The 24,472-nt window shown below is 37.9% G+C and overlaps 1 protein-coding gene across 9 annotated transcripts; it reads left to right on the top strand.

Moving 5' to 3' along the window:
• Positions 1 to 1,251: 1,251 nt before the first annotated feature.
• LOC4330025 (lysine--tRNA ligase, chloroplastic/mitochondrial) lies at positions 1,252 to 13,263 on the top strand. Of its 9 annotated transcripts, none has more exons than XR_001543856.3 (16): positions 1,252 to 1,523; positions 1,623 to 1,835; positions 3,113 to 3,224; positions 3,909 to 4,017; positions 4,562 to 4,619; positions 4,983 to 5,051; positions 6,648 to 6,755; positions 7,090 to 7,182; positions 7,388 to 7,492; positions 9,159 to 9,356; positions 10,154 to 10,248; positions 11,629 to 11,719; positions 12,390 to 12,563; positions 12,682 to 12,787; positions 12,906 to 12,985; positions 13,108 to 13,263. XR_001543856.3 is itself a non-coding variant. In XM_015771736.3 (15 exons), the coding sequence occupies exons 1-14, from the start codon at positions 1,281 to 1,283 to the stop codon at positions 12,772 to 12,774; spliced, it is 1,761 nt and encodes a 586-aa protein (XP_015627222.1). In that variant the 5' UTR covers positions 1,252 to 1,280; the 3' UTR covers positions 12,775 to 12,787; positions 12,906 to 13,263. The 9 variants fall into 9 exon arrangements, 3 of the variants coding, with proteins under 3 accessions (XP_015627222.1, XP_015627223.1, XP_025878494.1); XR_001543857.3 differs by having other exon boundaries at positions 13,082 to 13,263; XR_001543859.3 differs by having other exon boundaries at positions 12,894 to 12,985.
• Positions 13,264 to 24,472: the final 11,209 nt, after the last annotated feature.

The following is a 24,472-nucleotide window of genomic DNA, read 5'->3' as shown; positions in this document are numbered from 1 at the left end:
ATATATTAATCCGATTTTTTTTGTTAAAAACCGGTCGTTTATCAACCACAATTATGTGTATGGAAACATAAGTTAAGAGACATGTATCAAAATCATTTAGACATATAAAATCTATCACCCACACATAACTGCGTGGGAGAAGTTGCTAGTTAAAATAATACTCCCTCCGTCCCAAAATATAACAACTTTTAGCCCTTAGGATTTGTCTCAAAATATAACAACTTCTACACCAATATTCTCTTCCCAACCAATCACAAGCCTCCACCATTCACTTTTCCCACCTACATCCACTACTCATCCAATCACAACCCTCCCCCCACTCACTTCTACCTACTTTCTTAATAACCGTGTCTAACTCTAAAACTTTTTATATTCTGGGACGGAGGAAGTACTATATTTCTGTATGATTTAAGTTTTTTTTTCATATTGCTCGTCTAATAATATAAACTGAGTGCAAGATTCTAAAACTTTATGGAAAAATAGAAAAGAAAGTCAAATTTCTCTCCCAAATTCTTTTCAAAATTTGAAAACAAATGTAGTCTTCTTTGTCTTTTTGATTCGAAACAAATAAAGGGTCCATTTAGGGACACTTCTAGCAGCTAAAGATTCTTCTGGAAGCTGCAGCTGCCAGAAACTCGTCTAAATAGTTTAGATTTTCACTCAGATTCTAAGAGCATACGCAGTGTTGCACTTAGAGGAGGTACTAGAAGAGAGAGAAAAAGGATAGAGCCGCATCCACACACTGTGATATGTTTTTTTAGCCAGTCTCAAGCAAGAGCTGGGTACTAGTCATAGGACCCGATTCTACTGGAAAGAGCATATGACAGGACCCACGCGTCAGACAAATTGTGTCTTTGGCCTGTATGTAGGAGAGAGATGATGGGTTTTGTTTAACTTATTTTAATCTTATGTGGGGCCCACAATAAGTACCTTTGCCAACTTTATACACTGCATCAGTTCTTACGAGGTGCTATATCTGACATGGGTCCCACTTTTAGTACCGATGCATGCATGATACACTCCACATGCTCTAAGAAGTTGTAGTTATAGAATAAAAAAATAAAAGTAAGAAACCAGCTACTCTAGATTTTTACGGCTAGTTTTGAAGAGTACAATTCCCCCGAACAGGGCCAGAAGTCTACAGGAGCACATGACTGTACACAACCGTGACCGGCGCGACCAAAGAGAAATCAGAAATCCTACGGTGGTCGGCCTTCCTCCAAAACCCCCACGAAGATAACGAATCCATCCGCTCCCCCCGCGACGCCCAGGGCGGAAGAATGGAGGCGCTGCGGGCGTGGAGGGCTTCCTCCAATCTCCTCGGCTTCGCGGCCTCTCGCGCCGCCAAGGCCGCCCCAGCGGCGAGGCCCCTCCGCCCCCACGTCCGCTGCTGCTCCCCGGCCGCCGCCTCCACCACGAAGCCGCCCCCGCCCCCACCTCAGGACCGCCGCCGCCGAAGCGCCTCCTCGTCCTCGTCCTCCACCTCCGACCGCGAATCCATCCGCGCCATTCGCCTCAAAAAGGTTTTACTCCTCGCCAATCCCTTCCTGCTCCCCCAATCTGTGTTCGATACCGCTATCCGTTTGATCGGGATCAATCGCTTGTGCCGTGTGGTTTGCTAGGTTGAGGAGCTGAGAGGGAAGGGCTACGAGCCGTACGCGTACAAGTGGGACAGGACTCACACTACCAAGGAGCTTCAGGATGGGTACACCCATCTCGAGAATGGCGAGGTCTGCGCGGACGTGGCGGTGTCCATTGCTGGGAGGATTGTCGCCCGAAGAGCGTTTGGAAAGCTTGTTTTTATGACCGTAAGAGACGATTCCGGGACTATTCAGGTTAGTTCCTTTCAAATGAGTTAGTTGCGTGGTTTTGCAAATCGAACGTAGGGCTGTAAATCAGATACGAGTACATATTATCCAGAATATTCTAGTGCCAAGTTTTATAATTGTAGTTGTGGCTTTCCCATTCCACTAGTGATATCTTCTACTTCCTCCGTTTCACAATGTAAGACTTTCTAGCATTGCCCACATTCATTTAGATATTAATGAATCTAGACATATGTATATATTTAGATTCATTAACATATATATATATATATGTATGTGGGCAATGCTAGAAAGTCTTACATTGTGAAACGGAGGGAGTATCTAGATTGTAATAGCTTGAGGTTCTGTTTCGTATTGCAGTCGATTGTGATAATCTCATTTGGGGCAAGACATTTCAGCGTTTGGCAAACTGCTTTCCTTTTAGTCTATGTCGCAGACGAATATTACCGTGTTCCAAAAATATGAAACTACTGGGAGATATATGGCAGTTGAATAGGAACATTATTTTGTCTAACCTTAATTTGATCTATAAAACAACTATAACACCTTTTATTTTTCCAGCAACCTAAATAAGTATAGCACAGTAGCTACAAACTGAGCATGCATGTATGGATGTGAGTATGTTTTAATTGTTTGACAAATCAAATAATATTTGAGTATGAAGCATTTTTTTGATCCGGTGAACCCTGAAACTTAACAATCACGATGGTTTGTTGTTTTATTATTGTCGAATTGATGTTCAAAACATTTGCACTTGATTCCGACTATTTTCAAATTCAGCTTAGGATATATGTATGTGAATGTTGTTGACCACTTACCAGTTTACCACGTTCCAATCAAAATCCATTCTTACAGTTTGAATTAGTATGCGTTTTGCTTGGACGGTCAACTTAATATTGGGCTTAGTGCTCTTAATTACATATGTAAATTCATCAAGTGGTCATAGTACTTCTGCTGCTCCATATGGGAATACGTTGTGTTTACGTGAATACATTGATTGGTATAGTTACGTTTGCAAGCTAATTTTATGTACAAGCTGAGGAAGGCACCAAACCCATTAGTCAAGGCTGTCTTATTCCGGATGAACTTGTTGTCTTGATCTTCCCAGTGGTGCTAGGCTTGTTTACATAAAGAATGAAAGAGTGCTGTAAATCATGCCATGAAGTTTATGTTTGCATTTCTTGTGACTATTATCAATTGAAACTTACATTGATCTCTTTATAGTTGTTCACAAACATTTCTTGTTCATTGTTATATTTTTAACACTTCTTTTTGTCAATTGGTAGCTTTACTGTGAGAAAGACAGCCTTACTGAGGAACAGTTTGAACAACTGAAGACAATTATTGATATTGGTGATATAATAGGTGCAAATGGTTCCATAAAGAAGACAGAAAAAGGTTTGGTAAAATAAATCCTTTTATTGGTGCATTACTACTGTCTATTCTGTCATGTGATGACACTTAGAAGTCTGCTTTTCAGCATATGACATAAGTTTGCAGCATTGCACAGTATTGTTAGAAGTAGACTTCTATGATTATGTGCCTTCATGATTTTAAACATCAAAATTGCGAGTCAGACTCTTGTATCACCATCACAGTGTTTGGCTCCCCATTTGAAAATCATTCTTTGTGTAAATTGAAGTGAGTTCCTAGCATTTTCCTAGCATACTCATCTGACTATTGTTCAACTAAGTTACCAGCACACTACTGTTTCGAAAAGGAAAATCAATGGTAAGGAGTGTCAATAAAGAACGGAAAATCAGAAAGATGATAGAATGCTACAAAATATGAAGGACCTTGGTCCTTGGGTGCTAGGGACATGGTCGATTATAGGATTAGAATTGTGAAGAATTATCCATGAATGGCTAAGATTTGTATTTTATACCCTGCAAGTATTACAAGCTGAGTTAGTCACTTTCAGGCTCAAGCTACTCAATGTAAGCCTTAATTTATTTCGATTCTATTATCAATATAATGGTTAATTAGTGATAAATCATTATATCTTAATGCTATTAATTCAGCATCTACTATTGTTCTTTTAGTGGCTTATGATTTTATTTTACTTGGTGCACTTTGCTGCAGGGGAACTATCTGTTTACGTGAAAAACTTTGAAATCCTTACAAAATCCTTACTCCCACTACCTGATAAGTACCATGGCTTAACTGATGTGGACAAGCGGTATCGCCAAAGGTTAGCTTTTATTTTGTGTTTATATATTTTTTTCTTCAAGTAAAGGAACAATCGGTGCATCTATAATGAGTTTGGACCTCAGAATGTTTTATTTGGCTGTTTCTTGTTCCATTAATCTGCTTTGGAAGTTCTATTGTTATTCTAATTATTTTATAGCTAAATATTCTGCTTTATGGACCTCTGGCATACCCCACGGAGTATAGGCGTGGCAAATCTTCTCTTAGAATATACCTGAAGTGTATCAGTCGTTTTTAGTATTTGCATATTTTCACTACCAATCACACCTTGTTACCACCTATTATGGCTTATAACCATCAATGGTTCTCTCTATATATTTATCTATTGCGTTCATTTGGTTATTCCCTGTGTTTCATGATCATGATGGATGCTGTCTAAATTGAGAATTACATACAAGCATTTTGTACTTGATTAAATCCGAATCACTTATTATGAGTATTAATACTATTGTTTTAGTATCAGCTAGAAACTCCTATTCCTTTGTTCCAACATTTAACATATACTATCTTTACTTGTACAATGATAGGTATGTTGACATGATTGCAAATCCTGAGGTTGCTGATGTATTCCGAACAAGAGCAAAGGTAGCGATTTTGACTGCATGAGGGAGCTGAATTACCTTTTAGTTTTGGTTGAGACAAATTTGTGAACTAGACTAGATAGTAATTAATTATGAAAAGTCGACTTGCCTATGATGTTTGGCTTTAAATGATTATTTTACTTGGGATTTAAATTTATGTAAAATCTTATGCAGTACAGAACAACATTTCTGTTCAGGAGGCAATAGGGAAATTGTGGGATGGGAAATTCTATGCCCTTATTTCAACAAAGCTCTCATTTTGATAAATAGTACTAGGGATGGCAATTTATTATTCGTTATTGAGATTGCATAATTTGTGATTCACCAACTCTACATTTCAGTTTGTCTTAACTGTTTTTTTTCCTAGGCTGTATCTGAAATCCGCAAGACAATGGAATCATTTGGCTTCATAGAAGTTGAAACGCCAGTTCTACAGGTGTGCTCTAGGCATATTCTTTAAATTGCTAATCGCTAGGCTTGGTAAGAGGATAATGCTGGGATTATCCACTTTTTCTCATGGAATCTGAAACAAGGCAGAGTTAACATAGAAATTGGGACCATATAGACAGAATAGATTAATGGTATGTAGCTCTGTGTTTGAAAATGTATGACGCAATGACATTTTTTTACTAAATCTTCCTTACTTTTAACTACCGATATATGAAATGGTATTTGGAATATCATGTGTAACTGAAACCATTAGATTTGCCATAAAAATATTCTGATATTATATAATACTGTAATAATGTACTTAATATTTTTTCAATAACATATTTATACAATACTAAAGGTCACGGGTTCATGCTGGAGAGTGTATCGATCCAAAACGTGATACATATGTAAACAGGGTGCAAAACTTTAGTTTTCCTCTTTCAACTTAAGGTTATGTCAACATATCAAAATATGCGGTAAAATATACATATACCCTCCAAACATAAAACGAGGCTTCTCCGCTGACCTGGTTTTGGCATGTTTGTTCTTTTTCTATCCTGTGTTCAGGAAAAAGCTAGCTGGGTAAAGTTTTAGGCCTATTACTTTTTATGGACAATTAGCTTTGATTTTAGTGCTATTGCTAAGTTTTCTTTGAAGACAACATTTTGTGTTTGAAGCTCTTATCCAACTGAGGTATCACAAACAACCATGTGGCTGAGATTACCGCAAGTTTGCTGCAGCGTTGAAGTCCTCTAAAGATAAATTAGTTTACTTGGTGGTATTCTCTAAAATTTTTCTTCTGCTTCGTAGCTAGGAGCTGGGGTGTAAACGGACATACAACCATGTCCAATTCTTACAATGTTTCGTACTTTGAACTTTCAAGTCTTCTGTACAGTACATATCTCCAATCTGTTATACTCAATCTGAGCTTCGCAAAACCTACATATAAGAGCAAATACATCTAAAGATTCTCTAAATTCAGTTCAGACTTACATAGTCTAATTCATAGACATTCCAAGGACATGTACGCACAATGTAGCAGGGATCATTGTGAAATTGTTTTTGTTGGATGCTTTTTAATCTTGGCAGGTGGTAACACTAATCACAGTGTAACACAAGGGAAGAGTGCCGTCCTTTAAGCTTGCTCAGGCAAGCGAAAATGTGTCACTGCACGCAAAATGTTTTTTGCTGCCATTTTTATTTTGTAAACAGTGCTCTTGCTTGGCTTAGCATGGTTGGCACAAGGGAATTAGGTAGAAAATACAAAATGTTTTTACTCATTGACTCATTAGTGACCAAGTTAGCACTCAGCACATAGACCACCTCAGATGCTAGGTCACTAGAATTGGAAACCAGGGTGGCATCAAGCCATGGTGTCATCTGATCTGGTTTTGAACTTTTGATAGATTACCATGGTTTTGTGGTTAAAGCTTACATGGACTTAGCAATCATTTTTTTTAATCAGCATGGGTGGGGGGGGGGGGGTGGTAAAATGGACTTGCCCAGTGCCCCAGTGTTTGTTTTGTATTATTTGACTGTTATTGGTCATCATTAATATCGTCTGGTCATTTTTCTTTTTTTTTCCAACCGGGCTAAACAGGGAGCAGCAGGTGGTGCTGAAGCAAGACCATTTATAACCCACCATAACTCACTGCAAAGAGATCTTTACTTGAGGATTGCAACAGAGCTGCATTTGAAAAGGATGCTGGTGAGGTTACTATTCAGTTTTTATTCTTCAGTTTGGCAGCTATCTCTTTTTTCTTAACCTGCTCTGTATCTGTATTCATTTCTGTGATACTTCCATTTCAATTAGTCAACATAGTAGTGAATATGATTCCAATTAGTCAACATAGTAGTGAATATGATTCCTGTGAGTACAGAAGGATCAGATTTGACTACTATGTTGACTAATCGAAATGGAAGTATCACATATGCTTGTTATGCCATGTTAATCTTACCATAACATAATTTTTTGCGAACTGTATACTGTTTAGCTATTTTATATTTATTTACAAATTTAGTACTACTGAAAAAAAATGCAGGTTGGAGGGCTTGAGAAAGTTTATGAGATTGGGAGAATATTTCGGAATGAAGGCATTTCCACTCGCCATAATCCTGAATTTACCACAATTGAGGTAAAGAATTGAGGTCTTTTTCACCAATACGTGCATATCATATGTTTGCTTTGTTCTTACCCGCATATCATATGTTTGCTTTGTTCTTACCATGTAGGTTGAGCCTAGTGGTTTTATCTTCCATGTTCCTGTTTATTCCATTTTCTTGCATAATGTGCTCTACTCTAAGTGAGGTCTGACTCACTGCCTTGTATTTGGAAGCTAGATGTATGAAGCCTATTCAGACTATGAAAGCATGATGAATTTGGCTGAAGAAATTGTTACTAGATGTGCAATGGCTACTCATGGCAAACTTAGGGTTGATTATCAGGTATGAGTCTTTAAGTCTACCATAGTAAGTTAGTAACTATAGTATATAGTATATATATATTGCAATGCATTTTTGCCTTATTAATTTGGATCATCTGGACACATATCAGAGCAGAATCATGCCATCTTTGTTGCTTCTATTATTTTTCTTTTGTACTGAATCTGTTCCAAGCTCAATAACAATTATCCACACCTTGCTTCCGTACTGGTGTTTCCTGGTCTGGAAGCCATATGCAGATAGGCACTTGGGCATGCCAGAAAAAAAAAACATTTCTGGTCCTAAAACAATCTGCATTGCAGATTTCTCTAGAAATTTGTACCAAAATAAAACCATTGACATTAGAAATCATAGGTCTGATCAAAGAAATTAAAGTGCCCCATCAAAAACATTTTCTCCTTTTAGATTAATTGAATTTTGATTGAGCTACTATTCAAGTATTCATTGTTTTCAACTCTAGAGGTGAGTTGTACAAGCAACAACAAATGTATTACTTCTCATTTACTACACAATATACAGTATAATACAAAATATAGTACAATGTTTAGCCCCTGCAAGCCCAAGTATGTTGCAAAGTACATGTACTGTTCGCAAACAACTTATGGTGCTTTGTATACTACAACTGACAAGTGAGAGGTGGCATGCTCGAGGAGGTATCTATTCATATTAAATGAAATTGCTCTGACAAGGAGTACACGGTAAGGTCAACCCAGTGTGAGGCCTCCAGACCTGGAGTGGAAATGGAGAGCGCTACAGCAAAGGCGATTGGAAGGAAGAAGGGGGTGAAGACACCTCCTGTGCCCTGGCTTGTACTTACAGATGCCATTTCTTATGGCCACTGCCAGTGCCAATGGCTGGCAATGGTGCCTCCTCACTAATCCATGACAACGCTGTCTTCATGCTGGCAGTTGTCTTGGTGTGCTTGTTGCTGTTTGTTTCCTGTTATCACCACGCGTGTTGGTGTGAGGCCAGGAATGGCTGAATTTGGTGGCATCAAGGTTGCCAGGTTGGCATGGTCTGATCTAGTAGCAGCAGCAAAAAATGGTAGAGGCTATGATAGCAGTACGCAGTAGGGGGAGAGAGAAACAGGTGGTAGTGTTGCTCTCAGGAGATAGAAGGGGATAAAATGAGAAGTAGATGTTAGAGAGTGGTTTGGGAGGATGAAGGTTATGTCAGGTCCATGGAACCGTTCAATTGTATTTTTCATTGAAAAACCTGACCCAAGGGGAGAGACATCCCAAAGGCATTGCATTTAAGGTCAAGAAATGGCCCCGAAAGCCGGCTCTTGCCCGTACAGGTAATCCATTGCCAGTTGCCACAAGCCATGTCTTAACCTGTACTTGGGAACACACAGCAAGGGGCCTTTTTTTTTTTTGGGTGAGAACCAGGGTTTGAACCCTGGTTGGTAGGCTCACAACTGGAGGACTTACCACTTGCTACAAGCATGTTCTCAATTTTTCATTGAATTATGTGCCATCAACGAATTTTCAGAAATTACCAAAATGGTGCATAAGCAAATCCTGGAGCAAAATGAAGAATGAGGATCGTGTGTGCATATGATTTTTGATCTATAGTTTACCTTTTCCCTACCTAATTTCCTGGAACACACTCACGTATTACTCTTGTGTCTTTTCACATTGATAAACAATTGTTGTTTAATACCAAACAGGGAACTGAAATCTCCCTTGAAAGACCATGGAGGAGGGAAACCATGCATTCTCTTGTCAAAGAAGCAACTGGAATTGACTTTAATAGCTTTGGAGAAGATCTTGAATCCGCCAAAAATGCTGCAAGAGGGATCAAAACAGAGAGCAATGAGAATATCTCATTGCAAGCTTGTTCATCTGTTGGACATGTTCTCAATGAGGTATCTCAGCTGTTATTTTCCATGACATTATTTATTTCTCGGGTGCTGCCTCAAAATTTCCGTAAGGGAGAAGTCTTCCTTAAGTTTTGGACTTGAGAGTTCATTTTAGACATTCAGCATTTCAAGGGCACCTTTTATCATCACCAAACCCCAGACGTAGGTTTGAAACAAACGCTCGAAAACAGTATCAGGTGGGATCAAATGTTGGCTCAAAAGAATAAGTTTTTCAAGAACCCAAACTCTGATAAAGTGTGCAGTATCCTAAGTGTGATGCTTTTGCTGAGAATTTTGGCATTGCATAAATGCCCGATGCTCTGGCTGGAATCATGCAAACTGAAGCTATATGGCACATTTTAACAAGCAAAATGTTGGCATGATTACTTACAGTAAGCCAGCAGACCTTGTAACCATCATTTTCAAAATCTGATGTTGTAAACAGAAATTGCAAGGTTTCAAATAATTGTGATAACTATACACCTTGGAAGTTAAACTAATATACTACTGTTGGTTTATGGATTCATATAGATAAAGGAGTTTACTAACAAAGTTTAAGGGCTTTGAAATTTAGTGAACTTCCACATTTCAAACACAACGTCATTTTCAAGTAGGATACTAGGCTGGTAATGGTAGGTAAATAAGTGAAATCAGATTTATATTGGGCCTGCTGAAGCTGCAAACTTTCCAATTCACGTTAACAACACTCTATATCATGCATATTATAGTGATTTTACCAGTCTGGTTGAGCTAATTGTTTGCCATGAAGAATAACAATTTTATAATTTTCCATCGTATGCCAGGTCTTTGAGACTGTTGTTGAATCAAGTCTGGTACAGCCAACATTTGTTCTTGACTACCCAGTTGAGATATCACCATTGGCCAAACCACATAGGAGGTAATTGCAAGATAATTATTAATTTGGTAACAGACACTGTTTTGAATTACTGCTATTGTGTAAATGTTCATTTGCTTTGATATTTCACTTTGGGCCACATTTTATTACCGACATTTCACTTTGGACCACCCTTTAGCCAATGTTTTCACTTTGGACCGGGTAATCTTGCCTTTGTTTCACTTTGGACCACCCTAACTCTCTTTTCAAGCATATGAAAAATCTCGAGTACGTCGGTTCCTACTCATCAATGAACTCTCACAACTATATGTAAGATCATTTCTTTGGCATACGACAAGTTGGATGTATAAGGATAAAAGAGTTGAGGGTGGTCCGAAGCGCTACAACGGTAAAAATACCCGGTCCAAAGTGAAAACATTGGTTAAAGGGTGGACCAAAACGAAACAACGGTAATAAAAGGTGGCCCAAAGTGAAATTTTCCTTGGGAAAAAAATTCTTATGTTTTTGTTACTTCAGACATATTTATGAATAGAAACTACAGTATGAGATAAGTAGATTACATGTTAGTGTGCTTGTAAAAATATTTTTCCAGTCTCGAGAAATAAGACTGACACATATCAAGTCTCTGAACTACATTTGTATCAGTCGGCGGTGCTCACCTGGGCTTTGAATATGAAGTGAACCAATCTCAAGTAAAACCGTTAAATTGAATGTACAGTTTGCAGAATTAGCTTCTGGGTAGACTAGTAATTATTCAATTAACGGTAGTTAAACTTTGATTCTTTTCTAAAGGTCTCACCATCACAGTCAGCAAGGCCCATTTGGAATGCAGGAATCGAGCTGCTTCGTCTGAATTTTCTGCAAAAAGTACCGTGATTACTGTGATTATTTGTTACACAGGAGACACAAATATAATTTGATAGAACAGATACAACTAAGACTTCTTTTAAGTTATCATCACTTTTCCCCGTTCCCATGAATGTAACAAATCTCTCTGACCTTCCATTGTCACTACCTACTGTTTTTTTACTGATTCAACCTGATACCAGTGTGAGTTTGTGCCTTTCAGAAACTGAAGCCAGTAGGCTGTATGTAGACAACCATCAAACCAAGCACATCCCTTAACTAGATGTGGTCCATCTGTTCTCAAACATATCCCTTAAAATTGTCCATATATCAACTGCGTACTTACCTTTTGAGATCATATTTAAAAGGATTATTTGGTGATGCCGCTGTTCTGATCAAAGTTCCATATATTTTCTCTGGGTGGATGCATTGTTACATATTGCTGTCAAAATACTGTTACTCAAAACAGATTACCTCAAGATTATGAATTATTTGTATATCTTATTTGGTATTCAGAGCATACTTCAGTTTCAATCACTGTGCACTTATCATAATAATTATGTTCTCTTGCTGTAGGTATGCTGGTCTTACCGAGCGATTTGAACTTTTCATATGTGGTCGTGAGATTGGTAATGCATTTTCTGAGCTCACAGACCCAATTGATCAGGTATATTTGCCTAGTTTTCTTAATGCATGTAAACCATCTCTGGTAGTACAATTTTCCTGTGCATTGCCTGGCAAAAGCTTACAAATTTGGTATTAGTAGGTGCAAGTACTTGAATACGTCAACACCAACTAACCAGTCAGCTTTGAAAATATTGTGTGCTATACAATGTTTGAGCTATGCTCAAACCGCGAAGCACCTTGGTATTTCCAAAATTTCAGTTGCACTTACCACTGCCACTTTGTTTTTAGTAGTTTGGAAACCTTGGATTAAAAAAGTAGCCGGCTGGTTAAAAAATGCTTGATTTGCAGTCAAGAATTAATGTGGCATGTATTATCTGGTGGTATTATTACATCGTTGCTTTTGTCTTTTGAGCTTGTATTTGGAGGGTTTGATAAACTTGAAATGCAGAGGCCAGACCTGGTTAACATGCAGAAGGTTGGCTGATAATGCAGCACCATGGTACACTTAAAAAGGGCTTTCAAACATGCCCCCTAAGAGCTCACCTTACCAGAAAATTGGGGAAGGAAAAGGGTTATTATATCCTTAGTTGGCACGACATGTTTATCCATATCATTTGTACAACTAAAAATCATTATGCATGAGTATTATCATGTCTTGAATCATCTGGCCTTTACAGAGTTTAAAATGACCACTTTACTTTTGGTGGCAGAGGGGTCGTTTTGAAAATCAAATTAAGCAGCACAATGCTAAGCGTGCTGCAATGACCAAGGAGGTCAAATCTACTGAGGGTAAACACGAGGAAGATGATTTTTCGTATGAAGTTACCTTAGATGAAGACTTCCTGACTTCCCTAGAGTACGGAATGCCACCTGCTTCCGGAATGGTACGTTCTACAGTAAGGCTTGAAAGACCAGTATTTTCAACTTGCTATCAGTCTTGAAAGTAAAAATGTCAGTATGTGGTTTGTGTGGACTAATTTATCTGGAATTATCAATTTTTAGGGCCTTGGAATCGACCGACTAGTAATGCTTTTGACCAACTCGGCGAGTATAAGGGATGTTATTGCCTTTCCAGTCCTAAAGATTCAACAATAGCACTTCTGCTCGGGTAAGAGATACAGAGTAGGCAACACATGGGGTGTGGAAGAAGTGCTCTGCACCCTTGCTTGTATTGTTAATTTCAAGCAGATTTTACATGCGATCATTTTTGTTAGATTGTTTTACAGATAGCTCTACCATTACTCTCTTTCTAAAATTTGAGTGGATACAGGCGAGGGTCAATAGTCCAGCCAGATAGTCAAAATAGGTATCAATTATGAATTTCATTTTGGGTTTCCATTTTCCAACAGCCATTTTTCATTCAGGAATACTATATAAATCTGTACTTTCCACCCACTTTCAGGCTAATGAACTCTTGCTACATTTCAGAGATATAAAGTATTTGCACATTGCACGGATTTATTAAAGGCTGTCCTGCCTGCTGTAATATACGCCTATTTTTGAGACGAAAACTGCAGCTGTGCTTCCCTCGGAACGACGAGCGGGCTCTACCAAGGTAATAAGACGGCAGCACATGCTTTTGTACGCGGACTCTCGTCTCACTCTTATCCTGCATCAGTCCTGATCATATGCAATAATACAAACCTGTTGCTCATATACGCCGAAGGCACCACCAGCCACAGTACTGCGCCACAGTACTGTACTAGTGCTGTAGCGCACGCAACAACGATGTCCATCCATGGAGCCGGAGCCTGTTCCTTTTTGCGTTCTTCGATTGTGGCTGCACTGATCCCTATCCACTGCCCTCCCTTATCCTGTCAAATCCGTATAAAGGTCTTGTACCCCATCATCCGGTGGAGTCTGCCGCCACAAGACCGCGGCGATCTGGTCCTCTCCTCGCCTGACGCGGCTGCGCGCCCCGCACCCCGCCTCTGGCTGGTTTGCCCCCCCCCCCCCCCCCCGGCGTGCGGCGCGACGCGATCGATCAATCATTCATGTGCGTCGAACCGGCGCGGCACCGCACCGTGGATACCAGCGCCGTCGCTGCAAACAGCCGCACGCGGTCACCTCGACTGCAACCGCGGCGCGGCACGGCGAAAGGGATCCGCACTTGCTAGGGGACGGATCGGTGGTGGGGGTCCCGGGTCCGGGGGATGCTGCCGCGTCGGCCTGATGGCTACTCGTGCTCGTGCACCGCTATCCCTGGGCTTAGTGGCTAGCGTTTAGCGCACAGTAATACTTGTGATTGCTTTTCGAAAGGACTTGGCTTATCTAAGCAAAAACTAGAGCCGTAAAAGATAAACCTTACTGAAAATCAGTGGAGCCAGGTACAGTACGCGTTCACTTTGAGTGATTAGAGAACATCACAGCTGACAAACTGGCCCGTGTCCAAGGGCCAAGGTACGGTGTGGCGATCGATCGAGCTCCATCAGTCTCGGATAAGTCTGTCGTTGGGGCATTGGGGGCATTGTTTGGTGCCGGGGCCCTGAGTGACCATGGACTCTAGCTAAGCTTTGCCGTCACTGTTGATCGACGCAAGCGGAATCCCTGGTGATTGATCGTGAGATGCGTGTGTCTTTGTGGGGTTTCTGGATTCGCGGAGCTACCCCCGTACTGGTCCACCCTGTCACTCATGTTTGGTTCCTTTTTTTTTTCCGGACGATCAATGCGTCTTTGATTTCAAGAACGTCGTCGGTTTCTTATTGATACGGGAGCAGCTAGCTCTCGTGCAAACTGGGGATCACCGTACGTACTACGTTAGTTTCTTATTGTACTCAAAAGAAATCCCTTTATGCTCCTCTACGGATTGCTAATTAGGAACCGAGACTGAAACTGGGAACTGAAACCGGGAACTGAAACCCATCTCTGCAGCGTCTCTGCTCTCACAAGCATGCTCCTATAGGTCAGGTCCATACCAAAAGGCAACAAATGTGTCGGCAGGGAGTGAGTGAGCCTGAAGGGAAGAGAGGGATTAATGCTCATGTACGTTAATGATCGTCGGTCAGGAAACACTACAGCTCAAGATGACCATGAGAAACTGTTGCAAAGCTGCTGCTGCAGAGATCCTTTTACTTCTTCTCGCCGGAATAAAACAGCTTTGTGATTAATGCATATGGTTACATTACACATCTCCGGTTGTCGCTTTTGCCTGCGCTCAGGGACCTCAGCAATCAGCAATCAGCTAGCAACTCAGCATTTCATTTTATTGTGCACAAAATCCATACCGACCACGAGACAATCCCTAAAGCATAACTTTATTTTTTTTATATGTTGATCACATTTATCCGATAAAAAAGTTTGGTATGAGAGATGGATTAGTTCTATTTTTAAAGGATGGATCATATGTCAATAGAGAGAAAAGTAGGTTGAATTGGTCCGCTAGTTTTTGAGGGATAACGCCAACTTAGATCTTAGAGAAATATTCTTTGCCAGAGACAATCCCATCCCACCACCTATCTGTAAACCAAAACCTTGAAAAATAGGTTCGACCTAACCCAACTCATCCCATCTTATTCCTCAAACCAAACGCAATCTGATTTCTTGCATGTCCTCGTGGGTGGACGGGAAGATTTGTCCCCCTAGGCACATCCTTTGTTACATCATTATATCATATAGCCTAGGCAAACAACTTAGGTATAGATAATTATATAAAAAAATTTAAAAGGTAAACAACATAAATGATTGTGTCAAATATCCCTCTGCAAACATGGTCAAATTTGTTCTACACGGAGAAACAAAGACAACAAATCACCATGAAAAGTACAATCAGAGTTGCAAAATAGATGTGTAGATCAAATTTGATCTTTGCCTTTTCTTTTGAAAACATATGTAACACAATAATCTTATTTCCTATTTTCTTCAGTTGTTTTTAATTATTTAGACTGCTTGCAAGAAAAGATGGCAGATGACCTTGAATGCTTTAAATCCATCTTGGACCTTTGAATGAGCTATATATACTCACTGTTTATAATGGAAATACTTGGATCTAAGGAGACCCTAACAATTTTAGATAACAATCCCTCTGTCTAAAAGACAAGTCTTTCTGACATTTAAATTTTAATCTATCCCAAAATATAAAACTCACGGAGTTCAACAAACCCAACCTCACAAATAATAATTTTATCCTGTGGTCCCCACAATCTGGCCAATCATGAGTTATCCTGCCTATTTAATGAGTTTTTTTACTTTTGTTGTTATTTAATTGTTTTTAAAATTGTCGGAAGTATTTATATCTTGGGACGGGAGAGTAACCACTTTATGATCGAGTTGGAATAACCCCAGTATGTCAACTGTCATTTATTTGTTAATTTCTTTAGTGGGAAGACTATGATAGATAATTAAAGGAGCTTGATTGAACCAAATTAAGTAGTAGAAAGGCTTGATTGCAAAAACTGCATAGTTTCACCAGTCCTAGTAATCGAGATAAAAGTTACATATATTTGACTTCATGTATGGAGCGCACAAAATAAAGATGCGATGTTGACAGATAACAACAACAACGTGTAGCAAAATTATTAAGAAAATGATCATGGTATGTGTAGGAAAAAAATGTTGGGAATAATAAAGTGTGGTTAATGCATGCATGCACAAAATGGTATATTTTAGAATATCTTCGTTACCGCGCGTACTATGCATCTTACTATGGAAAGTGTCGATAAAATAATCATTTAAACCTTCAAAATGAAACATAAAATACATCTGCAACATGGCGGCACCGATAGCTACAACGTCGTGGTCAAACTTTTTTTAAAAAAAATAAAACGGTTGCTACACATATATATTTATTTCCGTTCCAAAATATATCAACCTAATACTACTAGTATTATGTGATCTTAAAATAAAGACCGAATTTTATTCCATTATCTACTCAAGTATTATGTAGTGTCTAATCGAATACTAGATGATTAGTAGTAGGTGATATCTAATGGTTAGTTCCTTCATCCTAAAATATAACAATCTAGAATTGGATAATTCATAGCACTAGTTAGGATGTATCTAAATTAATTCTAGGTTATTATATTTTGAAATAGTGAGTATATATAGTTTTTGTTGGTAGAGTCCTAAATGCACACGTACGCGCAAGATCGAGATGGTGCCCATCTAAAAAAAGATCGACAATGCAAGGGTCGTTCGCCGTCTCGATCGCCAAGCTCGCTAGCAACAAGCCCCACTTTCTGCTCGTAACTCTGTGCACGACTGCACGGACTATACATACATCATCCTCGCAGCAGTAGCAGGCAGCTGCAGCGAGAGGCAGTAGAGCAGAGAGAGAGCAGCAGGCCGTGAGCCCGTAGCTTAATTACCGCATGTCGACTGTACCATGGAGATCGAGCTGGTAGCCTATAGCCAGCCAAAAGCTCGTGATATGAAACTCCAGTCGAAGTGGCAGCGGCTGGCCACTGCTCCAGCCTTTTTCCCGACCTCGTAATCTTTAGCCGGTCAGGCCGAGATCGCGAGCTCAAGACTGCTGTTGGACCTAGTAGTAGCTTTGCTCCCTGGAAATGCTGCCACGGCCAGAGTCAATGCCCGTACACCGCCATATGTTAAAACTTAAACAACCTGTTTCCTTTGTACTTCATCCGTCCTATAAAGAACCAATCTAATACTGGTTGTATCCTAATACAACAAATTTGAACATGTTTCTATCCAGATTTATTGTACTAAGATGTGTCATATCCAATAAGACGGAGGGAGTACTTGACTGTTTTGTAATATATATAAATATTAATTTTTAGATTATTTAACAAAAAAGAAGAAAAAAAGTTCTTTTCTGTCACTTAATTATTGGTTGAACTTTTAATAAGTAGATTTTCTTTCCTATTGGTTGAAAATGTTTAGATTTCGTGCAGGAATCAATGTCCTATGAATACTTATACTGTGGTATAAATTTTGAATCCTAAAAATACTTGTACTCTGAAGTGCTCGCATAGAAGATAAGATGGCATGTAAACTTTTTATTTATTCGTATTTTTAGTTTAGTACCTATTTTTCTCTTTTAAATAATGAAAATGTTTACGTATCTGGCCATTATTGTAAGACTCACAAACAATGTGTTTTTATTCTTACAAAAAAGAGAAGGTGGTGGGAAAAATTACAAGAAAAGGCTAACATACTAAAGGGCTGAAAGAATCACAAAAGATTCTATTTCCTCCATATAAAAGTAAGTTAACTTTTCTATATGAATCTGGACATACAAAAGTAAGCATATACACAGCTGTGGAATAGGAGTCTCTTGGCTGTTAATGCCATGAGCGCAGTACCACTACATATGGCATCTATATATGCCATCGTATAAAACAATAGAGAGCCAGCTAAAAGACAGGGAAATAAAAGTATATGAGATTAGACAAATTTTCATATACAAATGGCTTTATTATTAATTGGTAACGCCATATTTACCAATATTGTACACTAATTGGTAACCCGAAATAAACCTATTTTTTCAATGTGCCCAGGCAAAATGAGCAATATTTTTCATGTTTCAAGGAGGGGGATGCTTTGTTCTTTTGTTTTTTTTATGGAAGGAGGGGGATCCTGAAAGCAAAGAAAGCATGCGATGCAAGATGAGCAATATGGCAATAAGAAAATATGTGTTGAATTGTTTTTTGCAACATTGAAAGGTATTGCTTGTCTCCCCTCAGTTCCTTTCAGTAAGGTTATCTTTTTCTGTTGTATATTTATATTATTTCTAAAATTATATTTGTAATAAATTGCTTATTGCAGCTAATATACTAGATTATACTAGTAATCATGTTATTTTTACATATTAAATTTTAATAATCTTATTTGCATGTATTAGTGGTTTTCAAGTTTAAATCTGTTTATTATAAAAATATCTTCTATCTAAGAATGGGGACAGTACATCCGAGTTCCCACCAAAAGTAGAAAATAGAAATACAATGATCTTTTCTGTAAGAATACTTCTTGTCCAATGGCTCCGATCCAAATATATATGATAGTAGCTTTCTAACCCATTTTATTTATTTTATTAATTATATAGGTTATGGGCTCCGCATGTGTGCTTAACCACTTTTCCTCTTGAGAACGATTTGTTTATGACGCGTATTCTAATATAGCAACTTTAATTTGGTAAAATCAGCGCTTGTTGTTTGCCACGTCATGAAAAAAAGTGGGTGTTAAATCAACCATTTCAATTTCGGGTGCGCTCTTTCCCGCTGGCAACTGCTCCCACCACCTCGTTTTTCACGCGCACGCTTTACAAGCTGTTAAACAATATATTTTTTAAAAAAGTTTATATATAAAAGTTGCTTAAAAAATTCATATTGATCCATTTTTCGAAAAAAAATAGCTAATAATTAATTAATCACGCGCTAATGACTTGCTCCGTTTTCCGTGCCAGAGGGATTATTCCCCGTCCCTCACTCTCGATCAGGCCCTTCGTCATACTCCTTCCGTCACAATATATATGTGCAACCTAATACATATATAATATATTTTTAATATTATGAATATGAATATGAAGCTATTTAGATTCATAATCTTAAAATATACACGTTTATATACTATATTGTATTTATGTTAGAAGGGGGTGTGTAAAAAAAGGGTCAAGTGGCACGTGGGGTGGCCCAACGATTGCGCCCAGGCTCTTGGCACCAATAATTATGTTTGTCTTTCGTGCTCAAGTTGCGCTATATCTGCCCAAGTGATTGAACTGCACACTGATCGCATCCTTTCTCTTGTTCAATGGTACAGTAATGTTTTTTTTTTGGGAGATAATTCAATGCTATTGTTAGCACTTACCTGGCCCTAGCAAAGATTCCTAGTTTGTGCTGTGGTAACCCCTATATATACCTTGTTAGTAGCAGTAGTACTACTAGATTTTAGTAGTGCATGAACTACTGGGGTAAACTATACTGTGAAAATCACTTATCTACTTGAAAACCATAGAAACATGGCATGCGTAAATTTAGATTGGATTGTCTATGTGAAAATCATTGGAACATTTGCATGCATGTATTTTAGTCTTGGTGACTACACACACTTACATATGAGCGCGTAAGCAAGGCAGCTCAAATTGTAAAAAATGTGTTATTTTTTGAAATAGGTTTCCCTTCTTTCATATAGACACTTGCCGCATATATATTTTATGAGCCCCACCACAATGCTTTTTACTGATGGTAAAAAACAATCCTAACCTTTGATCTCATTCAATTGAAGGGTTTAGATCTATTTATACCACCATCCTATAGTTAATGGTAAGTACAAACATGAAGGGATATTATTGTAAAAAAAAAGGTGTAGAGGGTATAATCGCCATTTAGCATTGGCTAAACTTTTTTCCTTTTTTTTGATTTTTTCAATGAAATATGAGCGATGCCAGCACAATGGATAACCACATATCGATCTAGCCTGAAAAAAAAACATAAATGACAAAGTTACCCCCTAATAATTATATTAGTAAATTACCAATTTACCTTTAATAACAAAAGGTTCAGATCATTTTTACTTGGTAGTATAATAATACCAATAAAGAGCACCGGAGCATCGCTAATATTAATTTTATATAACCGGAAACCTATTTGCTACTCAATCAACCATTAACATGACTACTCAACGCTGAAAGGGGGACCTGGATCCTTTGCATTACAGGAGAGGCACAATCGCAAATATTCTTGAGATCGACTGATATATATGTTAGTACGGAACAGTAGCGTCAAACTGAGCACTGTACTACCGACAAAAAAAAATTTGTTGTTTCATTCTGTTCTTATGTTTGCTCTCAAAATCACCGAATTTTGATCAAAACAGTTTAAAGATGATCCTTTAAATACTTTTGTTTGTTTTTTGCGAGAGAAGTTTATAGATGATCCTAATGCACCCGGCCCATACCGTCCATCCTCTGCATCGATCTAGACATTCAATGTAAAATATTATGGTCATTTGTGACGCATTTGTAGTACATTCGTGGAAAATTCGTGCAATTTGAATGCAGTACATCAAGTCATCAACTAGGGAGTATATAGTTTAATGTACGTACGTACGTACTAGCTGGAAAATTCGTGCGGTTCTAATGTACATTAACCAATGTATATTAGTAAAATTTTATGTTTCTACAAAGTACAGTATGGTTGTACACTATGAGTGACGATCGAGTATATAGGGGGAAATTTGATATCCCCGATCGAGTCCTGAGCATATGGCTAGAATCGTGCTGAGATATGATAATGATGCACCACACATTGACACACAGGAATGTCCCTGTTGACATAGCTACTCGCTAGTAAGGCAATACACTCCAATAAATGATGCAAAGGATTGTACGAGTAACAGTAGTAGCAGTAGTATAGTACTATACTTACTACACTGTAGAAGTAATCTCCAAAGACAACTGCAAATGGAGGAGGAGTAGTAACATTTAATGCTGCCCATCCTTCACTAAGTGAATTGCTTCATTTTCTTTAATTTCTCTGTTTTCATTAGCAAGAATTTTCCGGCGTTTAATATCTGATATATTCTGCGAGTAACTCAACTAATCGTGCTATCATATCACCTGCAGTGCCAGTGCGCATCTTCAATACAGGTCACACAGCTCCATACCGTTTAGCTTCAGCTTAATTATAAGCGAAAATTTAAATTTAAAAACTTAACTTTAAAGTTGATTTTGAGTTTTTTCCATCATAGTTTAATTCTCAGCATTTGCTTTTAACTCACTAAAGAGTACCTATATAAAATTTTTACCAATAAATATTTTTTTTAATAATATAGTCAGTAAACCGATGAGTTGAAGGTGCTGCTGTTAATCCCTCCACTTACTGCCGGGGCCGGTAGATAAACATAGCTCAACAGCAAACATAAATATTTATCCAGCCGTGCGCCTGCGAATTAATTGAGCATGTACGTGACCACATATATGCCCCCTTAATTAATTTCGGCCTTAATAGTCGGCTTAGCTAGGCACTGCTGAATCTCATGATGTTCAGAGTATGTATATAGCAGATGTGTCGTCTTGTTTCAGTTATCATGATCCCCCATGCATGCAAAGCTCTTTCTTCTTCACCAACCCATAGTACTCAGGTGCAAGCGACAAGCTAATAAGAGTTGCATGCATGCCACCATAATTATTGAGAGGTTCATTAGATCTGGAAAAAGAATTTGGACCATTCTAACAACAGCATTGGGCATCTGATTTGGGGGACTTAATTTGGACTATAAGCTTCAATGATTTACTAGTAGCTTTTTCGTGCTGTCGTCCTTCAGGCTTCAGCCTGAGCAGCATGCTGTGCTGCAGCGTGCGTTGCCTGCATACATATATAGGGTGGGTTTATTTCACACCAAAATTAGAAGTTTGGTTGAAATTGGAACGATGTGACGGAAAAGTTGGAAGTTTATGTGTATACTCCCTCTGTCTAAAAAAAACCCAATCCGCTTCATTCGATACTCATCCGCTTCTAGTTCGACTTTCTGTAATTGAATTCGAGCTTTTTCGAGCTGCTTAATGGTTCCTCTACGCAATTCTTCCGAATTTCGAATAGTACTTAAGATCCTCTGTTTTCGATTATCTAATAAATCTTTTAATGAAAGTAGATTACCTTGCTATTAAGTTTACAACTTTTATGATCTCTTCCCGAACCAAACATGAATCTTTCGATTCATTTGGCTCTCACTCTCCCTTTTTTCTTTTTTTTGCTATGGCTACTTCTATATTTTTTTTAATGTAATGAGCCTATCCTCTACCCTCTCTTTTCTGTTTATATTTCAATATACCGAAACCCATATAAGACTAGATAAATATTAAGAGGACTCTTCCGCCTAGATAAAAATCTATCGTGGGCAGCAAAGTTGTTTTTTTATTTGTATTTGCCCTTTAGTTAAAATTTTCAATTTCATTAAGAAAAACTAAATAGAAAAATGGAAAATGAAAATGGATAGAATTCCTACTTTTTTCTTCAAATCCAAAAACTTTCTCCTTTTTTATACATAGGTCGTCGATTCGGCATTGGATAAAAAAGAGCAGGGTGCCCCTTCTAGTAAATACTAGTTCAAACCATTTTATCGATATGAGTGTTCTATATCAGATTCAAACCCAGGATTAGATTTTTTTTGGGACGGAGGGAGTAGGAAAGTTTTGATGTGATGGAAAAGTTAGAAGTTTAATGAAAAATTTTGCAACTAAACACGGCGATATATGCAGTACAGTTTTCCGTTGGTCCATCTCTCTCCTCGCGTTGAAGCTTCTCCACGATAAATGATGCGAGATAACTCAAATCATGTGATGAACTTGCTTCTCTCTTCCAACCGTTGATGGACACGTGCTCATGAACCAAAATAATTTTCGTAGTAGGGTGGGCCAATGAACTTGATGCTTTGTCAATGGAAATCGCATCAAATCCTGTCACAGCTGGCTCACTGCCTTTCGATATGCTTTGAACAAACCCATCAAGAAATAAATCCATCTCTGATCTTCATAATTAATTATACGGCTGCAAGTCCCATGGAAAAACTCCAAATCCTAAATCATTGACATATGGAAAACATTAAGATTAGGTTCGTGAAAATGACATTTGGATTTGTCATGAAAATTCCTTTTATGTAGTTATATATTGCCTCTATCTACTTTTGATAGTCATATTTCATCTTGTCACAATGACCAAAAATAAGTAATTCTACTTATCATCCATTTAAACATGCTACAAGTTATTCCTCGTAAACAAGCAATTTATTTATATTTATATTTTTCGATGCCCATGTAGCCAATCTTGTTTGGAAGAATGGAGAGTCACGCATTAAATCCGAAAGTTATTAAGATGATAGGTGGTTGGATTGAAATATGCCTATCAAAAATAAAATTTTCAGATTTGGAAATAGGCCTATCAAAAGTAGATGGAGAGAGTATGTTTTAGTAATAATTTTATGAATACATGATTAGAAAAATAATGATCAAAACAGGTGTATTAAAGACGGTGTCGATACGTACTGAAATACCATTGAAAAGAATATTGACTAATTTTAATTTATAGTTATTAATTAATCATAGCTTGATGATTTAATTATTAACTACTCCCATGGTTTTAAAATATAAACATTTCTACTATACATTGCTTGTTTAGATTCATAGAAATATGCTTATATTTTGCAAAGGAACTAGTATATTTTACAAATTTACATACTTGCACAATATGTAATATAAGTAGCCTGTACAAATATACACATGTTACGGACTAGCTAGTAACAGTAATATTCCTTCACGATAAACTTCCTTTTAGGGTACAAGGAGACTTTGTGCACACATGTACACAGTACACCTCATACACACACACACACACACACACACACAACACAAGTACATCGATTTCAATGACTTGTCTAGGTTGCATACACGCTATATGGTACACAACAACCATCTACTCCCTATGTTCACAATTTTCACAATCTATAATTAATACAAGTGATTCTATAACTGTAAGTTGTTTATCATAGTTTAAAATGTAAAATTGCATTTTGATACATCTATTTAATTGATTGAAAAACCGCGTCTAGCAATGCATGCAACTATCAACGAGCAATAAATACAATGGTCGGATGGATTGAAACTCTGTACATCTCAAAATATAGCAATATTTGTAGCTAGCATTCCAAATTTGTTCAACAATAATATAACTTCTCCAGCTACTTCCTCATCTCAACTAATCACAAATATCACCCATATAATTTTTCTATCTCCTTTCTCATCTCGATCAATCAAAACCTTAATTTGTTTCAGCTACTTCCTTCATAATTGTGCAAAACTCATAAAATTCTTGTATTTTAGAACGAATGGGTACAAAACTCATAA

The sequence above is a fragment of the Oryza sativa genome, chromosome 2, assembly GCF_034140825.1.
Source record: "Oryza sativa Japonica Group chromosome 2, ASM3414082v1".
NCBI lineage: Eukaryota > Viridiplantae > Streptophyta > Magnoliopsida > Poales > Poaceae > Oryza > Oryza sativa.
This window is presented reverse-complemented; position numbering and strand designations above follow the sequence as displayed.